This window comes from Amphiprion ocellaris, chromosome 6, assembly GCF_022539595.1.
Source record: "Amphiprion ocellaris isolate individual 3 ecotype Okinawa chromosome 6, ASM2253959v1, whole genome shotgun sequence".
Classification (NCBI taxonomy): domain Eukaryota; kingdom Metazoa; phylum Chordata; class Actinopteri; family Pomacentridae; genus Amphiprion; species Amphiprion ocellaris.
The window spans coordinates 7,632,686-7,656,201 of NC_072771.1; the positions used below are offsets into that span (position 1 = coordinate 7,632,686).

Genomic DNA, 23,516 nt, shown 5'->3' on the forward strand with positions numbered 1-23,516 from the left:
TGTGTTAGCTAATGGTGTTGAAAGGCTCATTGATGATTAGAAAACCCTTGTGCAGTTCTGTTAGCACATGAATAAAAGTGTGAGTTTTCATGGAAAATATGAAATTGTCTGGGTGACCCCAAACTTTTGAACGGTAGTGTATAGTTGAGTGATTTTGGATCATTTTACCATTAATACCGTCTAATTCCTCTTTTGGTATTTTAGTTCAGTCCTCAGGCATCCAAAGGAAACTTTGGATATTTTTTGGTTTCTGTATATAATTTGATAAATGGGTACAGTTTTTTTAAACCATTCCCTGCTGGTGTAACATTTTTTTATCCTCTGTTATTTTTTGAGAGAGTTTCAACCCCAGCAGTTATCTGTTTTAAAGCTGAAGCAAATTCAGCATTGTTATGAATTGGGATTTGCAACAACCTGGCAGCCTCACAAACTGGTATGTGATTAACATTCGACTGAAGCTGAATAATTCTGACATGGTTACATTACATAATAATCCAGTAATTCAGACTTATTTTGTTACACAATTTCTACTTTACTTCTAAATCTAAAATTCCAGATTATCTGAAAACAATTATTGTGTAAACCCTTACATCCTCAGCCAGGTTGATCAATTGTGATTTAAATGTACACTGAACACTAAACACTGAAGACAAGAGTACCAATGGAACACTAAAGTTCTTCTGATTTCTGTGTAAACGTCTTAGCTGATGTGGCTTTACGCTCTCATGGATGCACAGCTCCAGGCGTCCGTCTTGAACCACGTAAATGCTGTCATCGGTGTCACCGGGTCGGAAGAGAGCCTCTCCCTGGTGCAGCTGGATCAGCACCATGTGACGACACAGCTCCAGGAAGAGAGGCTTCTCAAAGTGGCCGAGCACCCTGGAAACCACACATAGCTGGATTACCGCTGATGGCATTTCACCATGCTCCCAGAAACTAAATGTAACACCACAGATGATCCAGGTCACAATACTGCCACAAATAAAAAAATATATTCCATTAAACTGCTTTCATCCAAGATGGAAATTCAGTACTTAACACCCACCGGTGAATCAGAATAGTGATCTACCCTTTAGGTTTCAGTCCTGGTAGACTCCATGACATGTTACTTCATGTAGCAGTGTCAGTGTTCCTGTTAAAGTCACACCACTGAAGTCAAAAAAAGGTCAGCTAGCTACAGTATTTTTATGCTGTTTAATCCAGATTTAATCCTCGCTTTGGCTCATTTGTTTTGTTTTTTGTTTTGTTTTGTTTTTTTTTCCACAGTATTTTTATTTTGTTTTTCACAGCAATGGAAACACCTTTACATTGTATAGAAACTTGAATACAAACTGTTTTGCTGCTTTTTAAAAAAAACAACACAAAAAACAAACAAACAAACAAAAAGTAACAGCAAACAAATAAACAAACCGCTTCTCTCCCCTATAAACTTTAGTGCAAGTCCAGTCTATTTCAAAGATAACACAACAAAATCAGCACTTAAGTGCCCTTATATCAGTGCATAAGTGCACATGCATTCCTATGAGAATATACACAGAAATAAAAATGCAGGTGCAGAAGCTGCATGGTCCATCAGTCACTCATCAATCTGAGCGTCTGCTAAATCTTGATCTTTGACGTACTTCACAAAGGGTCCCCATATGTTTTCAAAGACCTGCTGCTTGTCTTTCAAAATGTAAGTTTTTTTTTCTACAGGGAGATTTGACAGCATCTGTCTCAACCACTGGCTGATACTTGGTCTACTCATTGATTTCCAAAGTAACGCAATACACTTCTTAGCAGTAAGCAAGCTGAGGTCTATAAAAGCTCTTTCATGTTTTTTATATTTGGAATTTTTTGGATACAGTCACAGGAGGAAAATTTTTGGATTTGTTGGAATTTGTTTTGAAATAATTTTTTCAGTTGTTTTCCTCACCTCCTCCCAAAATGGACTTTTTTTCGTACATTGCCAGCTACAGTGAAAAAAAGTTCCCTTCGCATCTATATGCATTTTGTGCAGATGTCTGGAATGTTTTTGTCATATTTATTTAATTCAACTGGAGTGATGTAAGTCCTCATTAACCATTTGTAATGAATTAACTTACTGCGTGTGTTTATAGATTTGGTGTGTGTTTCAGCACAGGCCAAACTCCAGTCTTCCTCTGAAATCTCCAATTGTAAGTTTTCTGACCAGGCCTTGCGTTTGTGATGCGAGTTTTCAGATGACGAAGATGTCAGTCTTTGGCTCATTTGTACTACCACCATCACCGATATGTATTTTAAATATGTCAGGGACATTTTATTCACCAAAAGTTGCTTAAATTTCTCCTAATTAATCTTTCCTGACAGACCCAGATTCTCCTCCCCTCCAGCAGGCTGTTTGATAAAACCTGCATTATTTATGACTATCTGCTGTTTTGCGTAGGTGGTCTACTTGATGAATAATGTAAACTTGCTTATGCTGCATATGTAGCATCAGTAATGGCTAGAGACCCGTGACCGGCTCTAGGTGGTCCTATAATCACAGAGCTGGTTTCTGGATCCTCTTCCCCTCCTTTCTACATGCAGAGCTGTCCTTATGGAGGACACTGAGCCCCAGGTTGCTCCTGTTGAAAGCTTCACTGCCACTGATACATGAGTGTGTGAATGAGAAACACTTTGCAAAGCACTTTGGAACACCTCAGGTAAAAAAGACACTTTATAACTGCAGACCATTTACCAACTAGGGGAAAGAACAAGCTGCTACGAGAACTTTATTTCAACCCTTGCTGATGAAAACGTTCATCCTCTGGAAAGCCAAGTAGATAAAGAGTCTTTAGGTGCTGAACAGCCAGCATTAGCGCTCCTCCTCTGTCTTGTTTTGCCTGTCATCTTGATGCAAACTAGAACTATAGGAGTTACAGTCAGCTTGCTCTGGGCGGGACAGGATTTATGCTAAAGCTTCCTCATATATTTGATTTGACTTTCTGCTATGATGTGGCAACACATATTGTTTCAGATCTTAAAGGAACTTCAAGATCCTGCCACCTAACACATCCCAGCCCTTGACAAATGCTATTGTTACAAGACGATCATTCACGTTGCCTTCCAGTTGCGTTAATGCTGTGGCTATGTGGATTTCCCTTCTGACCTGGGCAGGGAATGAGGTGGATGATTACTGAACTGTGTCATTTCACTAACCTGACATTTTTCAGCATGTACAGCACCTCAGAGGGCAGGTGGGAGTTCTGAACATCAAACTCCGTCAGGTCAGCCTCCAGCAGACAGGGAGGAGGCTCTTTTGGCTGCAGGGTGGGGGGCTCCTTCCGGATACGCAGAATCCTAAAACAAACAAGAAAAAACACATTGAACGTACTGTTGTTGTTGTTTTTTTTATTTACCAGATTTTAACAAATCTGTGAGCCAGGTTTAAGCTCCTAATTCTAAGCTAACTCTACACAAAATTCATTAGACACAATATTTAGCTGTCAGGCTTCTGACTTCATGCTTTTCTTATCTTAAAATAACAACCTGAAGTAAGATTATTTTGTTGAAACAACTGTGCTTAAGGTGAGAATTCAGCTTTTCATATTCAAAGCTTATCTCTAGACCAAATACTGAAAAACAGGACTCACTTGCGAGCTATTGACAGCACCTTGGTCCTCTTCCTCACTCTCTGCCGCGAGGCTGAGCTGGAGTTAGAAGGAGGAACAGAGGACAGTGTCTGGACCTGGAACAGTAACGAAAAGAAACCTGATGCTTCTGATCACAGCAAAAACAATAATACAGACCAATACAATTAATGCTTTTTTATTGTTAGTAAAGCACTCTGAATTGCCTTGCTGAGAGTCAGACAGCCATGAGATGAACAGCTGATTGTTACTTAATAAGCAACTACAAAACCATTTAACTCCAATATTGTCTGTCGCACACTGTTTGCCGCTGATATTTACACTGTGTGATATAGAAGGAGCAGCTAACCACAAACACGTGCATGGTAATTGTATGCAGTCTTCAACCTTTGGCCTGAGCTCCAGTGTAAGCAGAATTTCCTGCTATTTGTTAGCGGTGTACTCTGACTTGACAAACCTGTTCAAAACTGGAGAGTGCTGTAGTTTAAACTGAACATGTGTGAAAATATCCCATCATAGAAATTAACAGAAAATTTAAAATGTTGTTTCATGTTACACAAACAGAGCAAGTACATAAACTGGTGTCAAATAAATCTTAGGTCACCACTGAAGATACTTCTTTGTTGTATTCTACTTAATTATAATACTAGATGTTTCAGTGCAAATGCTAGTCATGAAAATCAGCTTCATAATGACAGTGAAAAGCTGAATTTGTGAACAATGTTGGTGGTTTTCAGGATACCTCAGCATTTGCTCGCCCTTCCTTATCTTTAGTGGCAGCAGAAGTCAAGCTGCATGATGTGAAAATGTTCCAAAGAGCTTCTTGCCATGTTCAGGACTGTTTGGCATTCTCGGTCTTCAAGTGTTTCTAAACCTTCATAAATGTTCAGTGGGGTTGATCAGATGACTGTGGAGGAAAGTTCATGACAGTCAGCACTGCTTGGTCTCCATGTCAAAGCTTTGAGGTGTGCTTTGACTAACTGTCCTGCAGCTGTATCAATCCTTCTGCAGAAACATACAAACCCAAATGGTGGAGCATGTCTGGAGTGCTTCTTCTTCATGGTCAGGTTGGAGTCAGTTCATTGCAGGTGTTCAGCTCTAGAGAAGAAAAAAACTCCCAGGCTTGCTTTCTTGATTTATCAAATCCAGTACTTGTGGAGATGCGCAGTGGCTTGGTGGTTAGCGCTGTCGCCTTGCAGCTAGTAGATCCCCGGTTCGCATCCCGGCCTTCCTGGGATCTTTCTGCATGGAGTCTCCATGTTCTCCTGTACATGTGTGGCTTTTCTCCAGGTTCTCCATCGTCCTCCCACAACATGCTGAGGTTAACTGGTGATTCTAAATAGTCCGTAGGTGTGAATGTGAGTGTGATTGTTTGTCTCTATGTGTAGACCTGTGATAGACTGTTACCTGTCCAGGTGAACCTGCCTTCACCCTCAGTGACGTATATAGATAATGGACAGATGGATATTTGTGAAAATGCCTCCTTTCTGTTGGTGAACAACGCTTAATAGATTGATCATGACTTTTGGACCCCACTGTATGTAATTTGTCACTTCCATCTTTATATTGGTTTATGAATGGACTTGCAACTTAAGGGTAAAAATGCTCTTTATAGTATAATGAACAGAACACTCTCAGGTGGTTAAAAAATTCAGAGGATTCTAGAAATAAAGCCTTGTTAAATTACTTTGAACTGTAGACTTCCAGAGGCTTTCAGAGTGTACGAAGGCACTAACCTTTCTCATGATCTTTCGGCCGTAGAACATCACTTTGTCCCTCTTCCTGAAGCGGTAGTGAGGGACACCAGCCTCCTCCTCTGAAACAACCAGACATTCTGTGTCAGACTACCAATCTGTCTGTGCTAATCAGAGTGATGAGAACAGAAAACACTGAATGATTCTGGGTAAAAATACATTTCTATTCTGCTGCTGCATTATGAACTTTCCAGGTGGTCTGCTTACAATCCCCAGAGTCCAAAATCAACAGAGATACAGGTCTCTACAGGTCTCCACCAACCCTCAGTTCTTTTAAAACAGCGACTGATTTAGGCTTTTTAATTAAATTCAGCTTGAGAAAGTTACTTCATGTCCTGTGCTTCACTGTAACTTTAAGTATACTCATCTTTAGCTTTTACTTTCTGCTTTAACTGTTTCTTTATCTTACTTATTCATATCTTATTGAGCTTCCTTTATCTTGTTATTTTCCTTAAGGAGGGTTTTATGCAAATTGAAACTATAAACCATATATACACAAACCAAAGGCAAATCATTAGAACATCTTCAGTGATTCTGTAACAAGTTCAGTTCAACTGCTGAAATCCACACGACAAACTAACACTCAAGCATAAACACTGCATCTGGGTGTGTTTTTGTACATCTTTGCATGCCGAAGATTTTTAGACATAAATGTATTGTAAAACAGTGCACAGTGAGCAGTATAAAGGGACTGACTTGACAGTTTGTATCTTCTGTAAAGAAGGAACACAACAGTTCCAACAACAGAAACTGCTGTCACAGCTCCAATCAGTATGACAGTCCACTAGAAGAAAAACACACAAAACATTCGTGATTAGTGGAAAAAAAAAATCCATATATATTATCAATCCTCTGTCATTTATCCAACACTTCCATTTGTTTACTCAGCTGTACACTTGTGTAGATAAAAAGTCAGAACTAAAACACTAGTAAACTCATCCTGTCTGGTTCCACTGCATCACCTGGTTTAACTTTAGAAGCAAGCTGTTGCCTTTAAAACTAAACTAACCATTTGCACACAATATTCCAGCCAAACCACTGGGATGTGTATGTCAGAGGTTACCATATTGACTTCTGTCCTCTCCTCCACAAACTTCTGCATCCTGGTGGTAAACTCACTACTGAGAGGAACAAGGCTCTGAAACACAAAGAATGGAGACAAAACTGACGAGACAAAATCAGCCAAATGTGAGGCACGCTGTATCTTTCATTTCCCAAAGCACACATGATAATATCACTGCAGAATATCTGTAATGCATTTATCATCATCTGAACCTTGCAGCCACACTATGGACAAAAGTGCAGTCTTGTATTTTCAAACCACGAAGTGCAACAACTGTTGCAGAGAGATGACGTACCGGGTAAATGCTGCAGCTCTCCTCTTCATCATTGTCGTCCATGTCTGTTCAAAAAAAGATAATGAAACACTGTAATAAAGCTGGGCTGCACAGTGGTTCAGTGGTTAGCACTGTCGCCTTGCAGCTAGAAGATCCCTGGCTCATGTCCTGGCCTTCCTGGGATCTTCCTGCATGGAGTCTCCATGTTCTCCCTGTACATGTGTGGCTTTTCTCCAGGTTCTCCAGCTTCCTCCCATTTGTGATTGTTTGTCTCTATGTGTAGCCCTGTGACAGACTGTTACCTGTCCAGGTGTCCCCTACCTTCACCCTCAGTCAGCTGCAATAGACTTCAGCCCCCTTATGGTGTCGAAGCCCCCTTCGAGACCCTGGTGAGGATTAATTGGTGTATAGATAATGGGTGGATATAAGAAAGCAATCTCTAAGGGTGAAATTGACTAAAGAGAGTATGTTTGGATTAAACCTTTAGGCAAAGCAAGTTCCTTAAAATGCAGGACAAACAGGCTGAGAAACAGTTTTTACCCATGGTCCATCAAACTTAAACTTATATTTTCCATTCTTATTTCTCATCCCTGTACATATTGTAAATATTATTACTACTGTTTTTTTTTATTATTTTATTACTATTTCTATGTTTATTGCTACATAAGCTGCTTTAACAATGTGAATTTCCCCTGGTGTGGGGAGCAATAAAGGACTATCTTATCTTATCTTATCAAACTTCTGAACAGTGTCACTTTAATCATGCTGCTTAAGTGCAATCTCCTGTCCATATTTATTCTATTTTATTGGTTTTTATTTGATCTCATTACCTCCTCACTGTAAAGTATATATCTTGCCTCTTTTGCATATGTTGGAATTCTTAATATAGCTTTGTTTATGTGTACATTTGATTTTCTTATTTATTGTTAACTTAGCTTGTTTCAATGCACCGTCCAGCAGCAGCTACTTATATTTTCACCATGCCCCCATGTATGATGACAATAAAGTTATTCTATTCTATTCTAAGTTTATTTCTACAGCACAATTCATGCACAAGGCAATTTAAAGTGCTTTACGATGGCAAAGAAAATAATTAACAAAGATGATTTAAAAGGTGGACATTAAAAGCATTAAAATCATAGAAATAAAACAGAATTCAAGCAATAAAATCTACATGAAATTTTATGATAATAAAAACAAAGAATTTAAAACAGATTTAAAAAGAGATAAAATAAAACCACTTTGCAGTGCTGGTATTAAGGCACTCATTAATCAAAGGCAACAGTAAATAAATAGGTCTTCAACCTTGATTTAAATGAGGCCTGCAGTTTTCTGGAAGTTTGTTCATATATCAGTGTATGTTCACATATTATTAATAGCCGCTGACCCTAGAAATATTAGTGCCCTGCCCCACCCAGCTGACCAACACAGGGTCACAAAAATCTGGGTTAAAGATCATTTACACTTGTCAGTGTTTGTAACCAGACACTCCTAAACATCACCACTCCGTCCATGAGCTCCTAAAACAGCCAGACTGCCTCAGCTCTGAAAACGAGTGGAAAAGCTCTTCCAAGGGAGAAGGGGAAAGATTCACCAAATACACTCAGCCTGGTTCTGAAACTGTTCAGAAATAGATGCTGTTTTTTTTTTTTTAAATCAATGCTCAGTTTGTAGAGGCAGTATACTCACTTCCCCGCCGAAGTCAGTGCACTTGCCGAAGAGCAAAGAGAAGCAGAACTCACTAGTTGACTTGCATTTGAACTCGTTTAAGAAGTTTGACAGGATTCAGCTGCAATGTGGTGCAGGTGGAGCCAAATGACTCGCAGCTTTACCGTTTATTTAACCCTACGGCTGAATCCAGACCAGCATGCAGGGAGAACACGTTTACGGTCAGAATGAGCAAACATAAACCTGAAGTGTGTTATAGCTAATAATGCACAGTGTGACCGCTGCATTCCGCTACTCAACCGGAGGACAGCCCATAATAAGCCAGAAACGGAACGACGTCTGCACTGACAGAGTTCATAGCAAATTCAAACCGACAAATAAATCTCCGTATAACAATTTTACATCGAACACGAGCAAACCACTTTTCCACGTACCTTTGTTGGGTCAAAGTTTTTGTGTATACATGAATTTTATTAGTGTGAAGACTCCTCCGTGAAAGCAATCTGAATATCCTGTCCTCCTTTCAAAATAAAATACCTTTTATAAAATGTACGACTTGAAACAGACACAGACTGTATCTAAAGATGTTGTACAGTGGAATTCATCAGCTTTATTTGACTTTTTAGCGAAAAGGTGCATATTTACACTCCATCTGAACATAACGGAGAACTTCATGCTGTGGACACAGTAGTGTGGATTTTTAGGCTTTTATTTTAAAGATGAATTGTTCTCGCGTCACAGATGTAACATTAACTAACTTGACGTATTCACAATCACTGTCAGTTAGTATCTCGTGTTCTGATTGGTGGATGGTGTCGCCCTACAGCCAACCACTGACCATTTCATTGGACTTAGGGCACATTGCTTACATCGGACCAACATTAGTGTACTCAAGGTGAGAGGAGACGAATTTCTGCATACTTTATTGCATATGTGTACAAGAATTAAGCAATTTATGAGCCTACAGGCCAAAGATGTTTAGTGTGGGAGTGTGAACTTACAGTTAACCTGCCAGGATACGGTGCAACGTTAAAGTTAGCTAGCTAGGGAATTATCGTTTGTTAGCTCGTTAGCTAGTCAGTGACCAGCAGTACGGTAGGTAACACAACCGTTTCTGACCTAAGTTATCAATTTGATGCCATTTTCACTAAATACGAAACGATGTTACTATGATAGTATACTCTGACAGCATCGATAACGCCAGTGAAATGTCACAAATGGAGTTAAAGTTATCTTTATGCCTTGTAATCGCTTCATTGGAGTTAATTGATCATACAGAAGATCAGAGGTTTCAAAGTCATCTTAGTTCAGGTTCCACATTCAGCCCAATTTGATCTCAAGTGGGCCGGACCAGTAAAATCAGATCATAATAACCTATAAATAATTACAACTCCTAATGTTTCATTTAGTGCAAAATGGTACATTCTGAAAATGTTCACATTTCAGGTATTATCTTTTTACAAAAATTATGAACAACGTGAAATTTCTGAAGAAAAATAAGTTCAATTTCAACAGCGTTATGTCTCAGTTTATCATTGCCACATTACAATTTACAGATCACAGTGTGTCTACAAAGGTACAAAACATTTAGTCACAGCTATCTGGCACCGAACCATACAGGATTTTACTGTATGATCAAAACGACAAAAAAATGACAAAAAATTAATCAAACGACATGAAACAAAACAAAAAAATAGACAAAACAGTTACAAAACGACAAAAAATGGACAAACGACAAAAACAAGAAAAAATTACACAATTGAGACAAAAAATGACCAAAAAAGTTGACAAACAACACAAGGGAGACAAAAAAACCACAAAACGACACAAATGATACACAAAACAACAAATGAAGCAAAACACAAAATGACAAAAATAAGAGAAAAAACACAAGTGACACAAAAAAGTAAAACAGAATGCCAAAAACATGAGACAAATGACCATCAGACAAAAAACAAGTAATATTTTGTCTTGTTTTTGTTGTCTTTTTTTTGGTCATTTTGATTATACAGTAAAATACTATATCATTCAGTTCCAGATAGCTGTGACTAAATGTTTTGTTCCTTTGTAGACACTCGGTGATCTGAAAGTTGTAGTGTGGAAATGATAAACTGAGGCTTAATATTGTTGAAATTTAACTTATTTTTCTTAAAAAATTTCAGGTTCATGATGTTTTGAGAGCTGTTGTTCTTAATAGGTTATTATTATATTATTATTTTACTGGTCCGGCCCAATTGAGATCAAATTTTGCTGAATGTGGCTCCTGAACTAAAATAAGTTTGACTTCTGTGGCTTAGATGTTAATCATTAGTCAGTTAACGTGTTGGTGTCTATTCTCTGCGTCTGTATTTCTGCTGTTATTAAAATACTTCTCGTTTGTTTCTCCTCCGTACATCCACTCCGTCCTGGAAGAGGCAGCATGGGTGTGTTATCCACGCTGGTGAGAGGTTTAGTCAGAGGCGCCGACAGGATGTCTGAGTTCACCAGCAAGCGTGGATCCAGGACTCATAATAAAGGCAGGGGTGCCAGGCCCACTGGACTGAAGCTTTCCAGCAGAAAGTTTTTGTCCATTCGGACCATGATTCCCGAGTTTGTGGTGCCTCATTTGGAGGGATTCAAACTCAAGCCATATGTATCATATCGTTCCCCGAAAGGAACAGAGGCTCCACTCACAGCACAGAGTTTGTTTGCCGAAGTTGTTGCCCCTCAGATCGAGAAAGACTTTGAAGAGGGCACTTTCAGCAAAGACCAGCTGGAGAAGTATGGATTTGAGTCCACGCAGGAGGGGAAACTCTTCAAGCTGTATCCAAAGAACTATGTGCGTTAATGGTCTACCCACAGTGTGATGTTCTTGTAAACAAATACACAAACTGGAAACTGATGGGACACTTTCAGGAAAATAATCACAAATGGGACTGTCTACTGTTTTCAGAATTGTTTTTCTGAAGTGTTTCTGATATTTGATTATCTGGCAATATGAACTTAAAAGGCATAATTCATACTGCAGAACTGTATATTAATCACTGTAAAGATCAGATGAACAGCTAAAATTAAAATTGCCAATATACAAAACAAAAGCTCCCCTATGTTTGTTGCAGCAAAAACACTGGCGATACTGTAGAACTATAACACGCAGAGCTGACTGAAGTTGCTGGCAGTTATGCTTCACATTTTCTAAAACAGATGATTTCAGTTCAACACAGTAATGTTATTATTCCTTTAGATCAAGCTGAAATATGCACAGTGAACAAACAACGTCTGTGTAACTTTAATGGATAAATGAACGATTGCAACCAGTAATGACAGTGGCCTCTACACACTTCCAGGAAATACTGTGATGTAGTTTCCAGAATCATCATATGGTGAATATTGCCACCTCAGACTCCTGGGGAGCAGCACAAACACATACTGGCATTACAGGTTTTATCTGGAGGTTCATTTCAAGGGAGCCATTATACAGCCATCAAGCAGCTAGTCTGGGCTAAAACTCTTGGCAGAATGTAAACACTGAATCCAAGAGTACAACGCCTTTCAGAGGCTGGAGGGCTGCAAAGGAAAACCATTTCCTTTGAGGACCAATAAAGTTAGACAAATTCACATTTAGTGCATGGGTACCTAATTTATGGGTTAAAACTGGTGCTGGTTTGTCTGTGTTTGTGTGTGAATGGTTGTATTGCTCTTGTTGCTACAGAACAGAGGAGTATGAGGTTTATAAACAATTCATGCTTAAATACAAGTTTAAAAAAATTCTGTCATTATGAAAATAGAGGGTTCTGCAAATTTCACATTCTGTGATAGGTTATTCCAAAGTAAAGGGGACTTGACTTGTCTTCATGATAAAAACTGTGAATGAAATAACAGTATATCACGCCCAGGTTATAGTGAGGCTATACATTCGGCTTTACTTCGGTACATGTTCTAGTTTGATGGAGAATATTTCAATAGTGTCATCTGAAGCTTGGTCAACGTTGCTCTGATTCCTGTGGAGCTTCGTTGGGAGTCCAGTCCCAGCGCCACACATGGAGCATGTGGTCATAAAATGAGCAGCTCGCCAGCAGACAGGACAGTGAGGGGGCATCGTCATCAGGGTTGAGGGCAGGACCTGCAGCAGGTGCGGTGGAAGGCGCTGGTATTCCTTCTGGGATGTACCGTCCAGCGTCGTCCTCCAGGGAAGTGTCAAAGCTGGCAGTGGGAGATTCATATTGAATCCTCAAGTGTCCTCCGCCCTCTGCGAGGCTTTGCTTTGGTTCTGCAGCGGGAGGTGAGCAGGGAGCAGGGTCCTCCAGGGACAGCCTGGACCAGTCCACTCCATACGCCAGGGAGTTGTGGAGGATGTAGGAGGCTACAACAGGACACGCTCCTCCACTGCCCTCTAAACAATGTCAAGGAATACAACAATGGTTATTAAGAAGCTCCACAATAATTCATGTAAAAGAATAAAAATAGCCACTTGTGAGGTGTCCTTGCACCAGTGGTATCCATTAATTCACACAATCTTTTGTGCGATGTGTTTGGTCTATGTATGAGCACAATGTTAAACTGTCTAAGGGAAGATGACAAAGCCTGAGTTTATATACTCTTAAGCACAAGGTATCGAGAACCACATTTATCATTCTCACTGTAATATTTCCAGAATTCACTCTGAGTACAAATAAAACAGCAGTAACTGGAACAGCAGTTATGTTCAGTCATGTTAATCAGACAAAATCAGACTTATTCTTCAACATTTCAGACTAATCAATAATGGAAAAAGGGTTAGATGCAGCCTTATATCTAGCATAAAGTACTAGGATTTTGCAGTGATTACCTGACAAAAAGTCCAGTAGAACTGCAACTAAAGACCAGTTAATCTGCAGCTTAACTGGTCTTTAACCATAAAACCTACACTTGGTTTTAGAGTTCATCATACACTATGACATCCCCTCTTTGTATCACACCAGAAATCTGGCAACTTCCCTTATTTCTCATCATTCCTCTGCTATCACCATTTAATGCAGGCATAAAATACTTCTCCAAAGCACTTACACTCATCTGCTTTGTTATTTTTTAATTTGCTAAAATTACTGAGTAGTAGTAATAAATCATTTAGCCAATGAAATGTCAAGAAATAGTGAGAAGGAGTTCTTTTAATTTCACAAAGCCAAGATTCTCTTTTTTTTATTTTCTTACCAAGGTTCAAAATCGAAAAAGATATTCAGTCATCGTGGGCATCAAATGACTTTTTAACATTCAAGAAGCTAAAATCTGGAAATGTTTGGCAGTTTTGCTTGAAACATTACTTAACGCATAATTTGGAGCTGAAGACTGATTGGTCACGGAAAATGACATCTGCCTGTCCAGATGCCAGGTCCCGGTCATGCAGCATTCGGCGGCAGTTCAAGAGTTGAGCTGTCCAGTTAGAGACTGAGGAACATTGATTGTGGCGCTTACTGTGTGTGGGGGGATTAAGTGCTAGTGAGCAGAAATTCGGTGTATTCAGAAATATTAAAAATCCATTGTTAGTTTAGTTTAGAGGTGCTGGTGCCCTGTATTTTGGTTAGGAGGTTCCTTTGAATTATCTTTTATTTTCTTTCAGTAGAGTATCAACAGCTTCTAAGAAAAGTTCGCTTTAGGTTATGTTTTTTTCTTTCTTTTCTTTTTCAGTAGCACCCATCTGCATTCATCTCCCTCACCTTTTTGTATGTTACTGTAAACCTACTCTGACCAAAATACATTACAGCCATTCACTCTGTACCTGAGCGTTGTTTTGCTTTCTTTTGTTGCCATCTGGCTACCCTAGACAACCGGGTTGTAACAGTCAGCATAGTTAGATGTGCCAGATTTTCCATCCCTCTCACTCCCAGCGACCCCTTTTCTCATCCCCATCTTTTCCCTTGTCCAGTGCAGGAGCACAAATGGACATAAGCATGAACACTATAACAGGACACTCCGTTATAGTGCTGTGTGGATCAGTGTGAGCCACTTTGTTTCTCATTTACAGTACAAACAGTGGTGACAACTAGCAGGCTGTGACAAGATCACTGAATTTGACAAGAAGTATGCTGGAAAAGAATCAGTGACTCCAGTATTTCTCTCCTTTAAACCCACCTATGGCCTGCTGGCAGTGAAGGATGTGGAAGTCATTATGCATACAGGCTGCCAGCAGCAGGTGCTGATTGGTTGGATGCCACTTCAGCCTCCACACCCCGCCACCCACAGGACTCTCACTGATGGGCTGCCGCATGTTCCTGCCATCCCACAGCAAAATCTGCTCATCATAGCTGCAGAAGAAGAAGAAGATCAGATGTAAAAAAAAAAACAGCAGTCACCAATCGCATGCTAATCACACAATGCAGACAAGAAAACACCAGGATATTTACCTGCCAGTAGCCAGAATGTGTTCCCGATGTGGGTTGCTTTGAATACTACACACACCCATCGAGTGCCTTGAAAAGAAAACACCAGAATTTATCACTCTTGTTGCCAGAGTGGCAGGTCACAGGTGACACACTAACATTAGTTCTCTCACTACCTTTTACTGGTAAAAGTGGGGCTGGAGGGACCAACTCTGAGATCCCAGCCTTTGAGTTTGCAGTCATCACCACCTGGGTGGAAAATGCACACACAAGGAGAAGGTTTAAATTCATATAAAGGCATGCAGATGACTCACAGACTAGCACTGGATGCATACACTACAATGATGATGATGTAAATACTGCCAAAAGGTAAACAAAGAGTGTGACGTTTGTGTGTGAACCAAAGGTATTTATTCATTCTGACAAAATGAACCGCAGAAAGCAAGCAATGTATTCTGATCATAGGTCTCTTGTTTTTATTCAAACCTAGCTGTTAAATGACAGGTGTTTGCAGATACTGTGAATCATGCTTGTGATTTGATCCATACATAGAGGACTCTATCAGTTATTATGTGAAGTGACTGTAAAGCTGAGAAGACACTTTGTCAAAACAGTCACACTGTGTCACAACAATGGCACATAGTATTCAGGCTTTGTCTGTTGTATAAAGTAATGACAGATGGCGGTAAATCAAGATTTCTGTATGCCTACAACATGCTCTTCATTTAGCCTCGCCTTCCCAAAAGGGCTCCTTACTGCAGCTTCATGAATTTTATTTTCTAAATAATAACCATCTCTAAACTGTTTTGGCTCTCATGAATAAGTGTACCTACACTTTGTTTCAGTTTCAGATACATCCCTTGAACAACTTGTATTTTTATATTTTTTACATTTTGCTAAGAATATTTAAAACTATCCGTGTTTTTTCTACTTCTCATTTTCTCTCCATCTTCCCTTGCCTAGAATCTATAAATTACTTGTAATAATGCATAAGAACATTAAAAAAAAAACCCACCAACAACAGCTAAATTTTTCCAAGATTTTGACTACGCTTCAGAGGTACACCCAGCTGTCTTCTCCAAAGGGTGCCCTGTGGGGCTCCCTATCCAACTCTTTATTGTGTTTCTTTTGCTCATGTCGATGTAAAGTAGCCTCCAACTTGTTTTAGAAACATTCTATGCAAGTTATTTTTGGCACTAGGGTTAGAGTTAGTTAGTTAATTATTATACAATATGCATATGTGTTTATGCATTTGTCTATGTATTTATTTACATTCTGTCTGCATTAACACATTTAAAAAATGTCTTTTCACTCTGTTTACACACAAACGTGACTACATGCGAAAGTAATATACAAAATGTGTTTGTGTGGAATTCTGTATGTTGTTAAATGAACCTTTCAAGTTGATATGTACTGTAAAGACAGACAGCCACAGAAGGAAAAGGAAAATAAAATTGTTGGTCCCCAAAGATCAGAAATATGCTTCCAAGTATTCATCTGAAAATGTGACAGAATAGAGTATGAAGTGGTTCTACCAGAGTAAATCAGCTGTGTGTCCCAGTAGGAGAAGGCTGAGATCCACGCTTCAAAGTCGTGGGCTTTCCACTGTGACAGAGCCGTGAGAGCACCTTCAGCCAGAGAAAGAACACTGATGCAACCTGCAGAGTCACTGCACACCACTCGCACATCACTGCTGCTGACACAAAAGAGGGTTGTTTGATGTGACCACAACATCTGACATGTTTTATGGAGCTATAGATTTGGGTATTCTGATGCTGTACCTGTCCAGCCTGCCAGTGGACCAGTCTAGTGACAGAGCTAGCCGCTCTGCTCCAACCTCCAGACTGCTCAGAGCCTGCAGTCTGCGGCCGCCTTCCTACTGGAGACACACATTTATGAGTGGGGACTAACACACCCACAGCCACACCAAGAATAATTTAATGCATGGGGACAGAACACAAACACAGTCATCCTGTAGTAACATGTTGACTGACCTCATAATTTAAATTACCAGCAAACTAACTATTTATGCATTATTTATTGAGTGTTTCTCTGGCCTACTATGATACTGCACTATGTTGATATACAACATAAATTGTGATGTGTCTCTCTCACTGAGTACTTCATTGTTCATACCATGCAAATGCAGCCTCACCTTCTGGTGGCACGGATTCTACAAAATGTTGGAGAGGTTCCTCTGTGATTCTGTTCCATATTGACATGATTCATCAGATCATTTCTGCACATTCATGCTGCCAATCTCTGTTCTACCACATTAACCATTTTAACATTGTTAAATTTTATTCTATTTCATGGAGTTTTAAAATCTAGTTTTATTATTTTATTTTATTTTTCAGTATTGTCTAAAATTCTACTCATTTTTATTATTTTCATATGTGTCCTTTTAGTATTTTTAAAAATATATTCCTTTCTACTTTAGCTTTATTTTATTCTCTACTTTTTCTGCCTTATTATTTGCTCATCAGTCATTTGTGAAGTGCTTTAAACTTCACTAATTTGTATGAACAGTCAAACTGAATTCAGATCCGGTGAACTGGGGAGTAGCCATTATAAAATGGTAAAATGTGGCAATAAAAGGAAGCACACAGTCAGCAACAATCTCAGGCAGGCTGTGGTATTCAAACCATGATTTACTGGTATTGATGGTCCCAGAGTGGGCCAAAAAACATTCCTGACAAAATGAAATAACCAGGAGCAGCCAGGGTTTTACATAAGTCAGGTAGGGTCCCTGCCCTCCAGAGGATAAAGCGGTTTATAGATAATGGATAGATGGAGGCTGGGTCTATGGATTCCTGCTGTTGATGCCAGATTTAGAGCTTAACATCTACAGCCTCAGCAGATAAGGCTGAATTTTTAAGTCTTCAGTTCTGGTGAGTCTCTGCCTCTTGCAGCCCAAAATTGCTGTTTGTGGGTGTCAAGAGTCAGGCTGACCTGAGGGGTTCATTCTAAGGCTTTTCTGTTATAACATACTTAGTTCTGTCTTTTCACAAGGTGTTTTCATGTGCTGAATGTGTTGATGTGTTGAATGTCTTTTTGCTGTTTTTTCGCCATTCTTGGTAAACTCTAGAAGCTGTTTTTTGTGGAAATCTCAGGAGATGAGAAGGTTCCCCAAAGACTCAAAATAGCCCCTCCAGCACAAATAATCATGCATGATCTTATTTTCTTCCTCATTCTGATGTTTGATGTGACACTGATGATGATGTGATCACTGAAGCTCCTGAGCTGTATTTGCAGGACTTCATACAGTGCACTGCTACTACCTAATTATTTGATTAGATAAAAGCATAAATAGGTAGATGCAGAGGTGCAGATCTGTTGTATTAGGCAGCAATTATATTGCCTGACTAAGGGTAAGATGTTCCTGGTTTTGTGTGTAGAGTAAATCAGTAGCCGAAGTGAATTAGAGAGCATGACAAAACATCAACATCACTGGTTCACTTATACAATAATCTGAAAAGCATAAATGGCTGTGATTTTGGTCTTCTGTGCTGCTCAGGACAGATTTATGTCGCCTTCCACAGCCTATTTTAATGTTTAGTTACTTCGTACAGTTAAACACCCAAGCATGACAAGACTGTTTATATAGAGCACATCATATATAGTGGTAATCTACATGTTGCATTATAAAGTAAACAGGACAGGAATACAGTACATTACAGAGTTATTTGATGTCCTCGCCTCTGTATGTTGTCAGACAAGGCCACATTAACCTACATTTGAAATATGTTCGTGTGGCTTTCTGTACGTGAATTAGAAAGCACGGCTTATGTGACAGGATAAGCTCCTGTCACCCAAATCATCTGAGTTTTGTTTTTAGACGCTGATCATGCGTCTTACTAAATACCTCACATTCTGAATCTGAATACTGGACTGAAACTCCTTCTAAAAATACATGATGTGACTGTCTATGATACTTCTTATGCCAAATTTTTCACCTGACTCTCTGACAGTGTGTACAGCTGCAGCTCCCCTGTAGCCACCGCCATTCCCAGCATAGCCCTCTCTGACACCGGCACATGGCACCTGAGAACATGCAAAAGAGAGAGCACGAAAGAAGTAAACAGTGAAAACAACAGCTACACTGGTCACACCTGATTTCTTACCATTTCAAATCTAAAATGGCTGCTGTGTCCATGCGCTGTAGCTCAGCGAGAGGAGGGCTCATCGGTCCTTCTCGCTGAAATTCAAAAAGGTACAAACGGCCAGTTCGGCTCGGGGTGGCATTCTCCTCTCCTGCCTGCAACATGAGTCACAGAGGATGCAGGCTGTAAAATCAATCATATACTAATCATGACTTAACAAGGAAGGCTTGAAAAATTGTGTCCAAAAAATAAATTACATCATTATCCAAAAAAACAACTCAGACATTTAAAAATATCGAAGAAATATTCCCAAGTTCGTCACGATTTTTTAGTATATTGTGAACAGTCTGACAAAATAACAACAGCAATAACAATAATAATTGATAAAGATGTACACAGTTTCGACTTTCTTCTGATCAAATACTACATAAAGGAGAGATGGTGCAACACTGACGCAGTTAGAGCTCCATTTATTTTTAAATGTCAATCGCTAAAAGTATCTTGCTGCTGGTTGTAAGAACAACTGCTGCTGCTCTGCCTGGCTGTAATAGTTAAACTGTGGCTGGACATATAATTATTGTTTGGATTTCAGCTATAATCATAATAACTGCTCCAGCTACAGTCTGCTGTCATCCTAAGGCTGTTGTCATACGATGTGTCTAAGCAGCAGACAGCAACAGAGAATGCAGCGACTGTAAACCTCAACCAGTGCCAATCTACGGGCTCCATGATATGGGCAAATGGTCTGTGCTTAAATACCCCTTTTTCACCTTATCAACACTCAGAACACTTGTCAATGTGTTTCTCATTAACACACACACTCAGACACCAACTGTGGCAGAACTGCCACTCAAAGCGCTCGCCAGCTATCGGGAGCAACTTTGGAATAAGCGTCTTACCCAAGGGCACCTCGACATGCAGATGGGTTGGAAATCAAACTGCCAACTTTGACATTAGTGCACAAGTCACTCTACCACCTATAGTTGGCTACAGCCCATACACTGAGTCAGTGCACCCTGAGGTGTATCTGTTGCCAGTGCTACAATTATGGCTGTGGCATTTGCATGCTTAATGGTTCTAACAATGACAATATATAATTGTAGTGTGGGTGCAGTGAAAGTTTTGCTGGCTAAGCGTCTACTGCATTTCTGAACTTCTAAATAAATAAATATATCTGTCATAGAAGTGCCGGAGGTTAAAATATTTACAGCAAGACATATCCAGACTGAACCACAACTATGAATCTAACCACATCTTCAGCATCACAGCCAGGCAGAGCAGCCACACCAATGCTCACAAACACCAGCTGGAGGCTTTTAAAATCCATATCTGTAGTATCTGCAGAACGTATGAATCAAAAGGAATGGAAAGCATATTGAGGCAGTGTAAGAGTACTGTGAGATAACGCAACTTACTGCTAGTAATTACAAGTATATTGTAAAGAACCCCAAAGCTTATATTGAGGTCACACAAAAAAGTGTTTCTCACGAAGTCCTAACCATGATCCTAAGATGAATTTCTTGATTAACAGTCAACTGCACATTTTTAACATCATTAACCTATCAGACCAGCGGTGGTTTGAAGCTGTGTTTGTACAAGAGATTGTGGTATGCATCGTATGTAATCTCACCCCTTTCTGTAGCTGATATGTCCCGCAGGCCAGGATGTCGTGGTTGGGTGGAACAGGACACCACTCCACCGTGTCCGCACTCAGCTCCGTGTCAAACACCTGTAGACTGCGGGTCCTCGACTTCCAAGCCATGACCACCTGCTCTGCATAACGTTACTGTCCTGGTCCAAAAACTTACAAAAAACGACAAATCATTTCATTTTAACTGTAAAAACAAATGTCCACTCAGATGTGCAAAGTAATCAGTACGTTCAACAAACACCTAGCTAACTTTCTTCAGGCTAACTCAATATTCAGTTTGGTAGCTAGCTAGCAAGCTATAATTAACTCCGTGTAGTCTCACGCGAGGCGAGCCGTCACCAGTGGGACACTTATGATAGCACACAGATACTTTGGGATACCACATAAAATAGCCAAAGTTTAACTTTTATTTAAAATCAAATATCTACAGCACATTCATTATCAACAAAACTCACATGTATGCCAGCCCTGACTCGACGCTCCGTGCGTCCTTACGTCATCCCTCAGCGTCATTATGGTGCATTCACGTACCGCAGCAAAAGAACAACAACGGGAAAAACAGGAAATGAGGCACTTGGTTTAAGTAATTGGAAAAAAAAAACAACATGCCCGCATTCTGAATCTATATTATGTGACTTTATAGCGAGCTCTTAGTTAGTAATAGCAGAATGAGGACAAGAGGGACCTAGCACTGTCCTTTGGTTCAGTCTTTTTTTTTTTGCTGCATTCGATACGATTAAAAATGTCGACATCTGCTGGCCAAGCTATTGTACTGCATATCAGGGAAAAGCTAAATGCAGCCACTGCTTTTAACCTTTACGTGTTCTTATCGTATTTATATCCTAAAAACTCACCAATTTAATAAAATGTCTACATCTGTACTTTTAATATTTCTAAAAAAAATGACGAGTTTGACGTAACAGGGCCTCGTCCGTGGGGGGGTCACGTGACTATTAGCGTGTGCCATAATATCCAGCCGCTGGTGTTGAGTAAATTTGAGTGCTCCACACACCATCACTAGCTAACAGATAATATTAATACGATGGATTTCAACGTGAAGAAATTAGCCTCCGGTGCAGGACTGTTCTTCACACGGGCTGTCCAGGTAATGAAATGTCCGTCAGAGTGCTGCGGTTTGGTGGACGCTTCCTTTTACTTTGACAGCCAGCTGTTACTAACGTTACTAATTTTTTTTAAAGCTATTTCACTTCGCAGTATGAGGCTTTGTCGAATGTAACGCTACATAAACGCAAGGAGGCAGACACAGCTTCCTAATATTCCGCTGGTTGTAGTTTAGGCCGGGTCAAAACACTGCCATTGTAATTAAACACAGGGCTGTCATTGGCACTGCTGTTAGCCACGGAGGATAACGATATCTTTTACAGCAAGCTAACGTAGCGCACGCTACAACACGGTGGTTATTGACACAGTTGGCAGATGTTATCAGTTTACATAGAGAGTTTTATTCATTCGGATAAGTTTGAGTGCGATAGGGGACATGGGACGTTGGAGGATGACAAGTGAGCACGAGCAGGTCGTAAACCGTCACGACGTCACGACATGGGCGTAGGTTCAGTTTGAGCACTGGGGGGACACATTCAGTGGGGGGCCTGGTCAGTAAGTTTTAGCCATTAAACGCTTAAGGTGTCCCATTTAATTAAAGGCACTGATGATATGTAATGTTTAATCTGTTTTTCAAAATGTGGCCCCTTTTAGACACGCACTGCTTTCTAGTAATTTAACAGCATATGAGCATTTGGGCCAATATATAATTGAGGGCCTTCTGAAGTCCATGGGATATGTCTTGCCTACATGTTTATAAAAAATGAAAAAAATAATGTTTTTTGTGTTCATTATGATCGCGTCTTTACAAACTCCATAATTATTTATTATGGAAACAATCACATTATATCAAGCATTCTTGGATATCACTAAAATGTCAACTAGTTAACTGTTCGAATTTTATAACAACCACCTTCTAATTAGCTAAACAATAATAAAATGAGGTTTTTCATAAACAGTTTTGATTGTGTTCTTTTTATTAAGTTGAGATTCAATTCAAGACCTTTATTTATCACAAACACAATTATACATAGTATAATTGCAGTGAAATGCATTGTGCACCTGTTCCAGACTGAAACAATAAGAATAAGAATAATAAGAATAAAAACACCCAAGAAATATATATATATGTGTGTGTGTGTGTGTGTGTGTGTGTGTGTGTGTGTGTGTGTGTGTATATATGTGTATGTATATGTATATATATATATATATACATAGATGACTCAAAACTTGTCCACTTGTGTTTCTGCTAAGTGTGACCAATACACATTCCAGATACTGAAAAGGACAGATCCCCTGCATCACCCTTTACAATGTGTGACCATAGGTCACAGCACTTTTTTCCCTTTTTTTTTTCTAATAACTGATTAAATCCAAAGTCCTTATGGGACCCTTGTAACATCTCTGTTAAAACCCAACAAGAGTGACAGATGTGAAACAGTAGTTCACCTGTAAGAGTATGTATTGTTTGTGTGCTCTGTCTCAGTTCACAGAAGAGAAACTGGGCCAAGCAGAGAAGACTGAGCTGGACGCTCACTTTGAGAACCTGATGAGCCGTGCAGACTGCACCAAACACTGGACAGAGAAAATCTTCAGACAGACTGAGGTCCTGCTGCAGCCCAACCCAAGTATGACATCGATATAGAAATCCCATAGTTAGACATGGACAGTACATATTTATCTATAATCAGCACTACTCCTAGATTGATTTTTGCTCGTAGGATGACTGACTAAAACTACCATAGGAGCATTAGTCACAGCTCACACAATAAACTAAATGGAAGGTAGGCATAATATTAATAATGACACATTATCAGAAACAGGCTTTGTAATGTTGCACAAGAAATACATTTCATTTTATTAGAATAAAAAATGCCAACACAGCATAGTCTGCCTAGGCACACTGAAAGATGAAACTATGTTTATGCTACGGTAATGTGTATTATTATAGTTTGTAGTATTTAACATGACTGAGTGCTCAAACACAAGCCTTGTGATGACTCGAGCCAACAAAGG

The 23,516-nt window shown here is 39.6% G+C and overlaps 4 protein-coding genes across 8 annotated transcripts in view; 2 read left to right on the forward strand and 2 right to left on the reverse strand.

Annotated features, from left to right (window-relative positions):
• Nucleotides 1-8,830, reverse strand: part of pnpla7b (patatin-like phospholipase domain containing 7b) — a 33,398-nt gene extending 24,568 nt beyond the window's left edge. The window contains exons 1-8 of one of the 2 annotated variants that reach the window (XM_035942627.2): nt 8,784-8,830; nt 6,703-6,746; nt 6,408-6,482; nt 6,041-6,128; nt 5,327-5,406; nt 3,594-3,688; nt 3,160-3,300; nt 720-879 (exon numbers count right to left, since the gene is read on the reverse strand). In XM_035942627.2, the coding sequence (XP_035798520.2) occupies nt 720-879; nt 3,160-3,300; nt 3,594-3,688; nt 5,327-5,406; nt 6,041-6,128; nt 6,408-6,482; nt 6,703-6,744 (681 nt within the window). In that variant the 5' untranslated portion in view covers nt 6,745-6,746; nt 8,784-8,830. Of the gene's footprint in view, nt 1-719; nt 880-3,159; nt 3,301-3,593; nt 3,689-5,326; nt 5,407-6,040; nt 6,129-6,407; nt 6,483-6,702; nt 6,747-8,370; nt 8,756-8,783 lie in introns of those variants that run through there. The other variant, XM_023297621.3, reaches the window with a different exon arrangement.
• A 265-nt stretch (nt 8,831-9,095) lies between these two features.
• On the forward strand, nt 9,096-11,426 carry mrpl41 (mitochondrial ribosomal protein L41). Of its 2 annotated transcripts, none has more exons than XM_023297632.3 (2): nt 9,096-9,244; nt 10,762-11,426. In XM_023297632.3, exons 1-2 carry the CDS (start codon nt 9,159-9,161, stop codon nt 11,174-11,176), a joined length of 501 nt encoding a protein of 166 aa, XP_023153400.3. In that variant the 5' UTR covers nt 9,096-9,158; the 3' UTR covers nt 11,177-11,426. The 2 variants fall into 2 exon arrangements, with proteins under 2 accessions (XP_023153400.3, XP_023153401.2); XM_023297633.3 differs by lacking the exon at nt 9,096-9,244 and adding an exon at nt 9,257-9,444.
• Nucleotides 11,427-11,593: 167 nt separating this feature from the next.
• dph7 (diphthamide biosynthesis 7) lies at nt 11,594-21,044 on the reverse strand. 2 transcript variants are annotated; one of them, XM_023297631.3, is made up of 10 exons: nt 20,894-21,044; nt 20,418-20,590; nt 18,809-18,942; nt 18,641-18,728; nt 16,466-16,560; nt 16,220-16,377; nt 14,861-14,933; nt 14,709-14,774; nt 14,437-14,609; nt 11,594-12,721 (listed from the first exon to the last, which is right to left on the reverse strand). In XM_023297631.3, the coding sequence occupies exons 2-10, from the start codon at nt 20,547-20,549 to the stop codon at nt 12,312-12,314; spliced, it is 1,329 nt and encodes a 442-aa protein (XP_023153399.1). In that variant the 5' UTR covers nt 20,550-20,590; nt 20,894-21,044; the 3' UTR covers nt 11,594-12,311. The 2 variants fall into 2 exon arrangements, with proteins under 2 accessions (XP_023153399.1, XP_054867269.1); XM_055011294.1 differs by having other exon boundaries at nt 16,220-16,380.
• Nucleotides 21,045-21,378: 334 nt separating this feature from the next.
• The window catches only part of LOC111587607 (endophilin-B2-like), a 34,143-nt gene continuing 32,005 nt past the window's right edge, over nt 21,379-23,516 (forward strand). The window contains exons 1-2 of one of the 2 annotated variants that reach the window (XM_055011628.1): nt 21,379-21,543; nt 22,987-23,128. In XM_055011628.1, coding sequence (XP_054867603.1) covers nt 21,481-21,543; nt 22,987-23,128 — 205 coding nt within the window. In that variant the 5' untranslated portion in view covers nt 21,379-21,480. The remainder of the gene's footprint in view (nt 21,544-22,986; nt 23,129-23,516) is intronic. The other variant, XM_023297630.3, reaches the window with a different exon arrangement.

Excerpts from the sequence above, each read along its gene's own strand:
- mrpl41 (XM_023297632.3), top strand. The coding sequence starts at position 9,159 with ATGGTGTCGCCCTACAGCCAACCACTGACCATTTCATTGGACTTAGGG. Across the intron at positions 9,245-10,761 it reads CCAACATTAGTGTACTCAAG|AGGCAGCATGGGTGTGTTAT; the intron begins GTGAGAGGAGAC and ends CCGTCCTGGAAG.
- dph7 (XM_055011294.1), bottom strand. The coding sequence starts at position 20,549 with ATGGCTTGGAAGTCGAGGACCCGCAGTCTACAGGTGTTTGACACGGAG. Across the intron at positions 18,729-18,808 it reads GCCATTTTAGATTTGAAATG|GTGCCATGTGCCGGTGTCAG; the intron begins GTAAGAAATCAG and ends GCATGTTCTCAG. Across the intron at positions 12,722-14,436 it reads TCACTGCCAGCAGGCCATAG|AGGGCAGTGGAGGAGCGTGT; the intron begins GTGGGTTTAAAG and ends GACATTGTTTAG.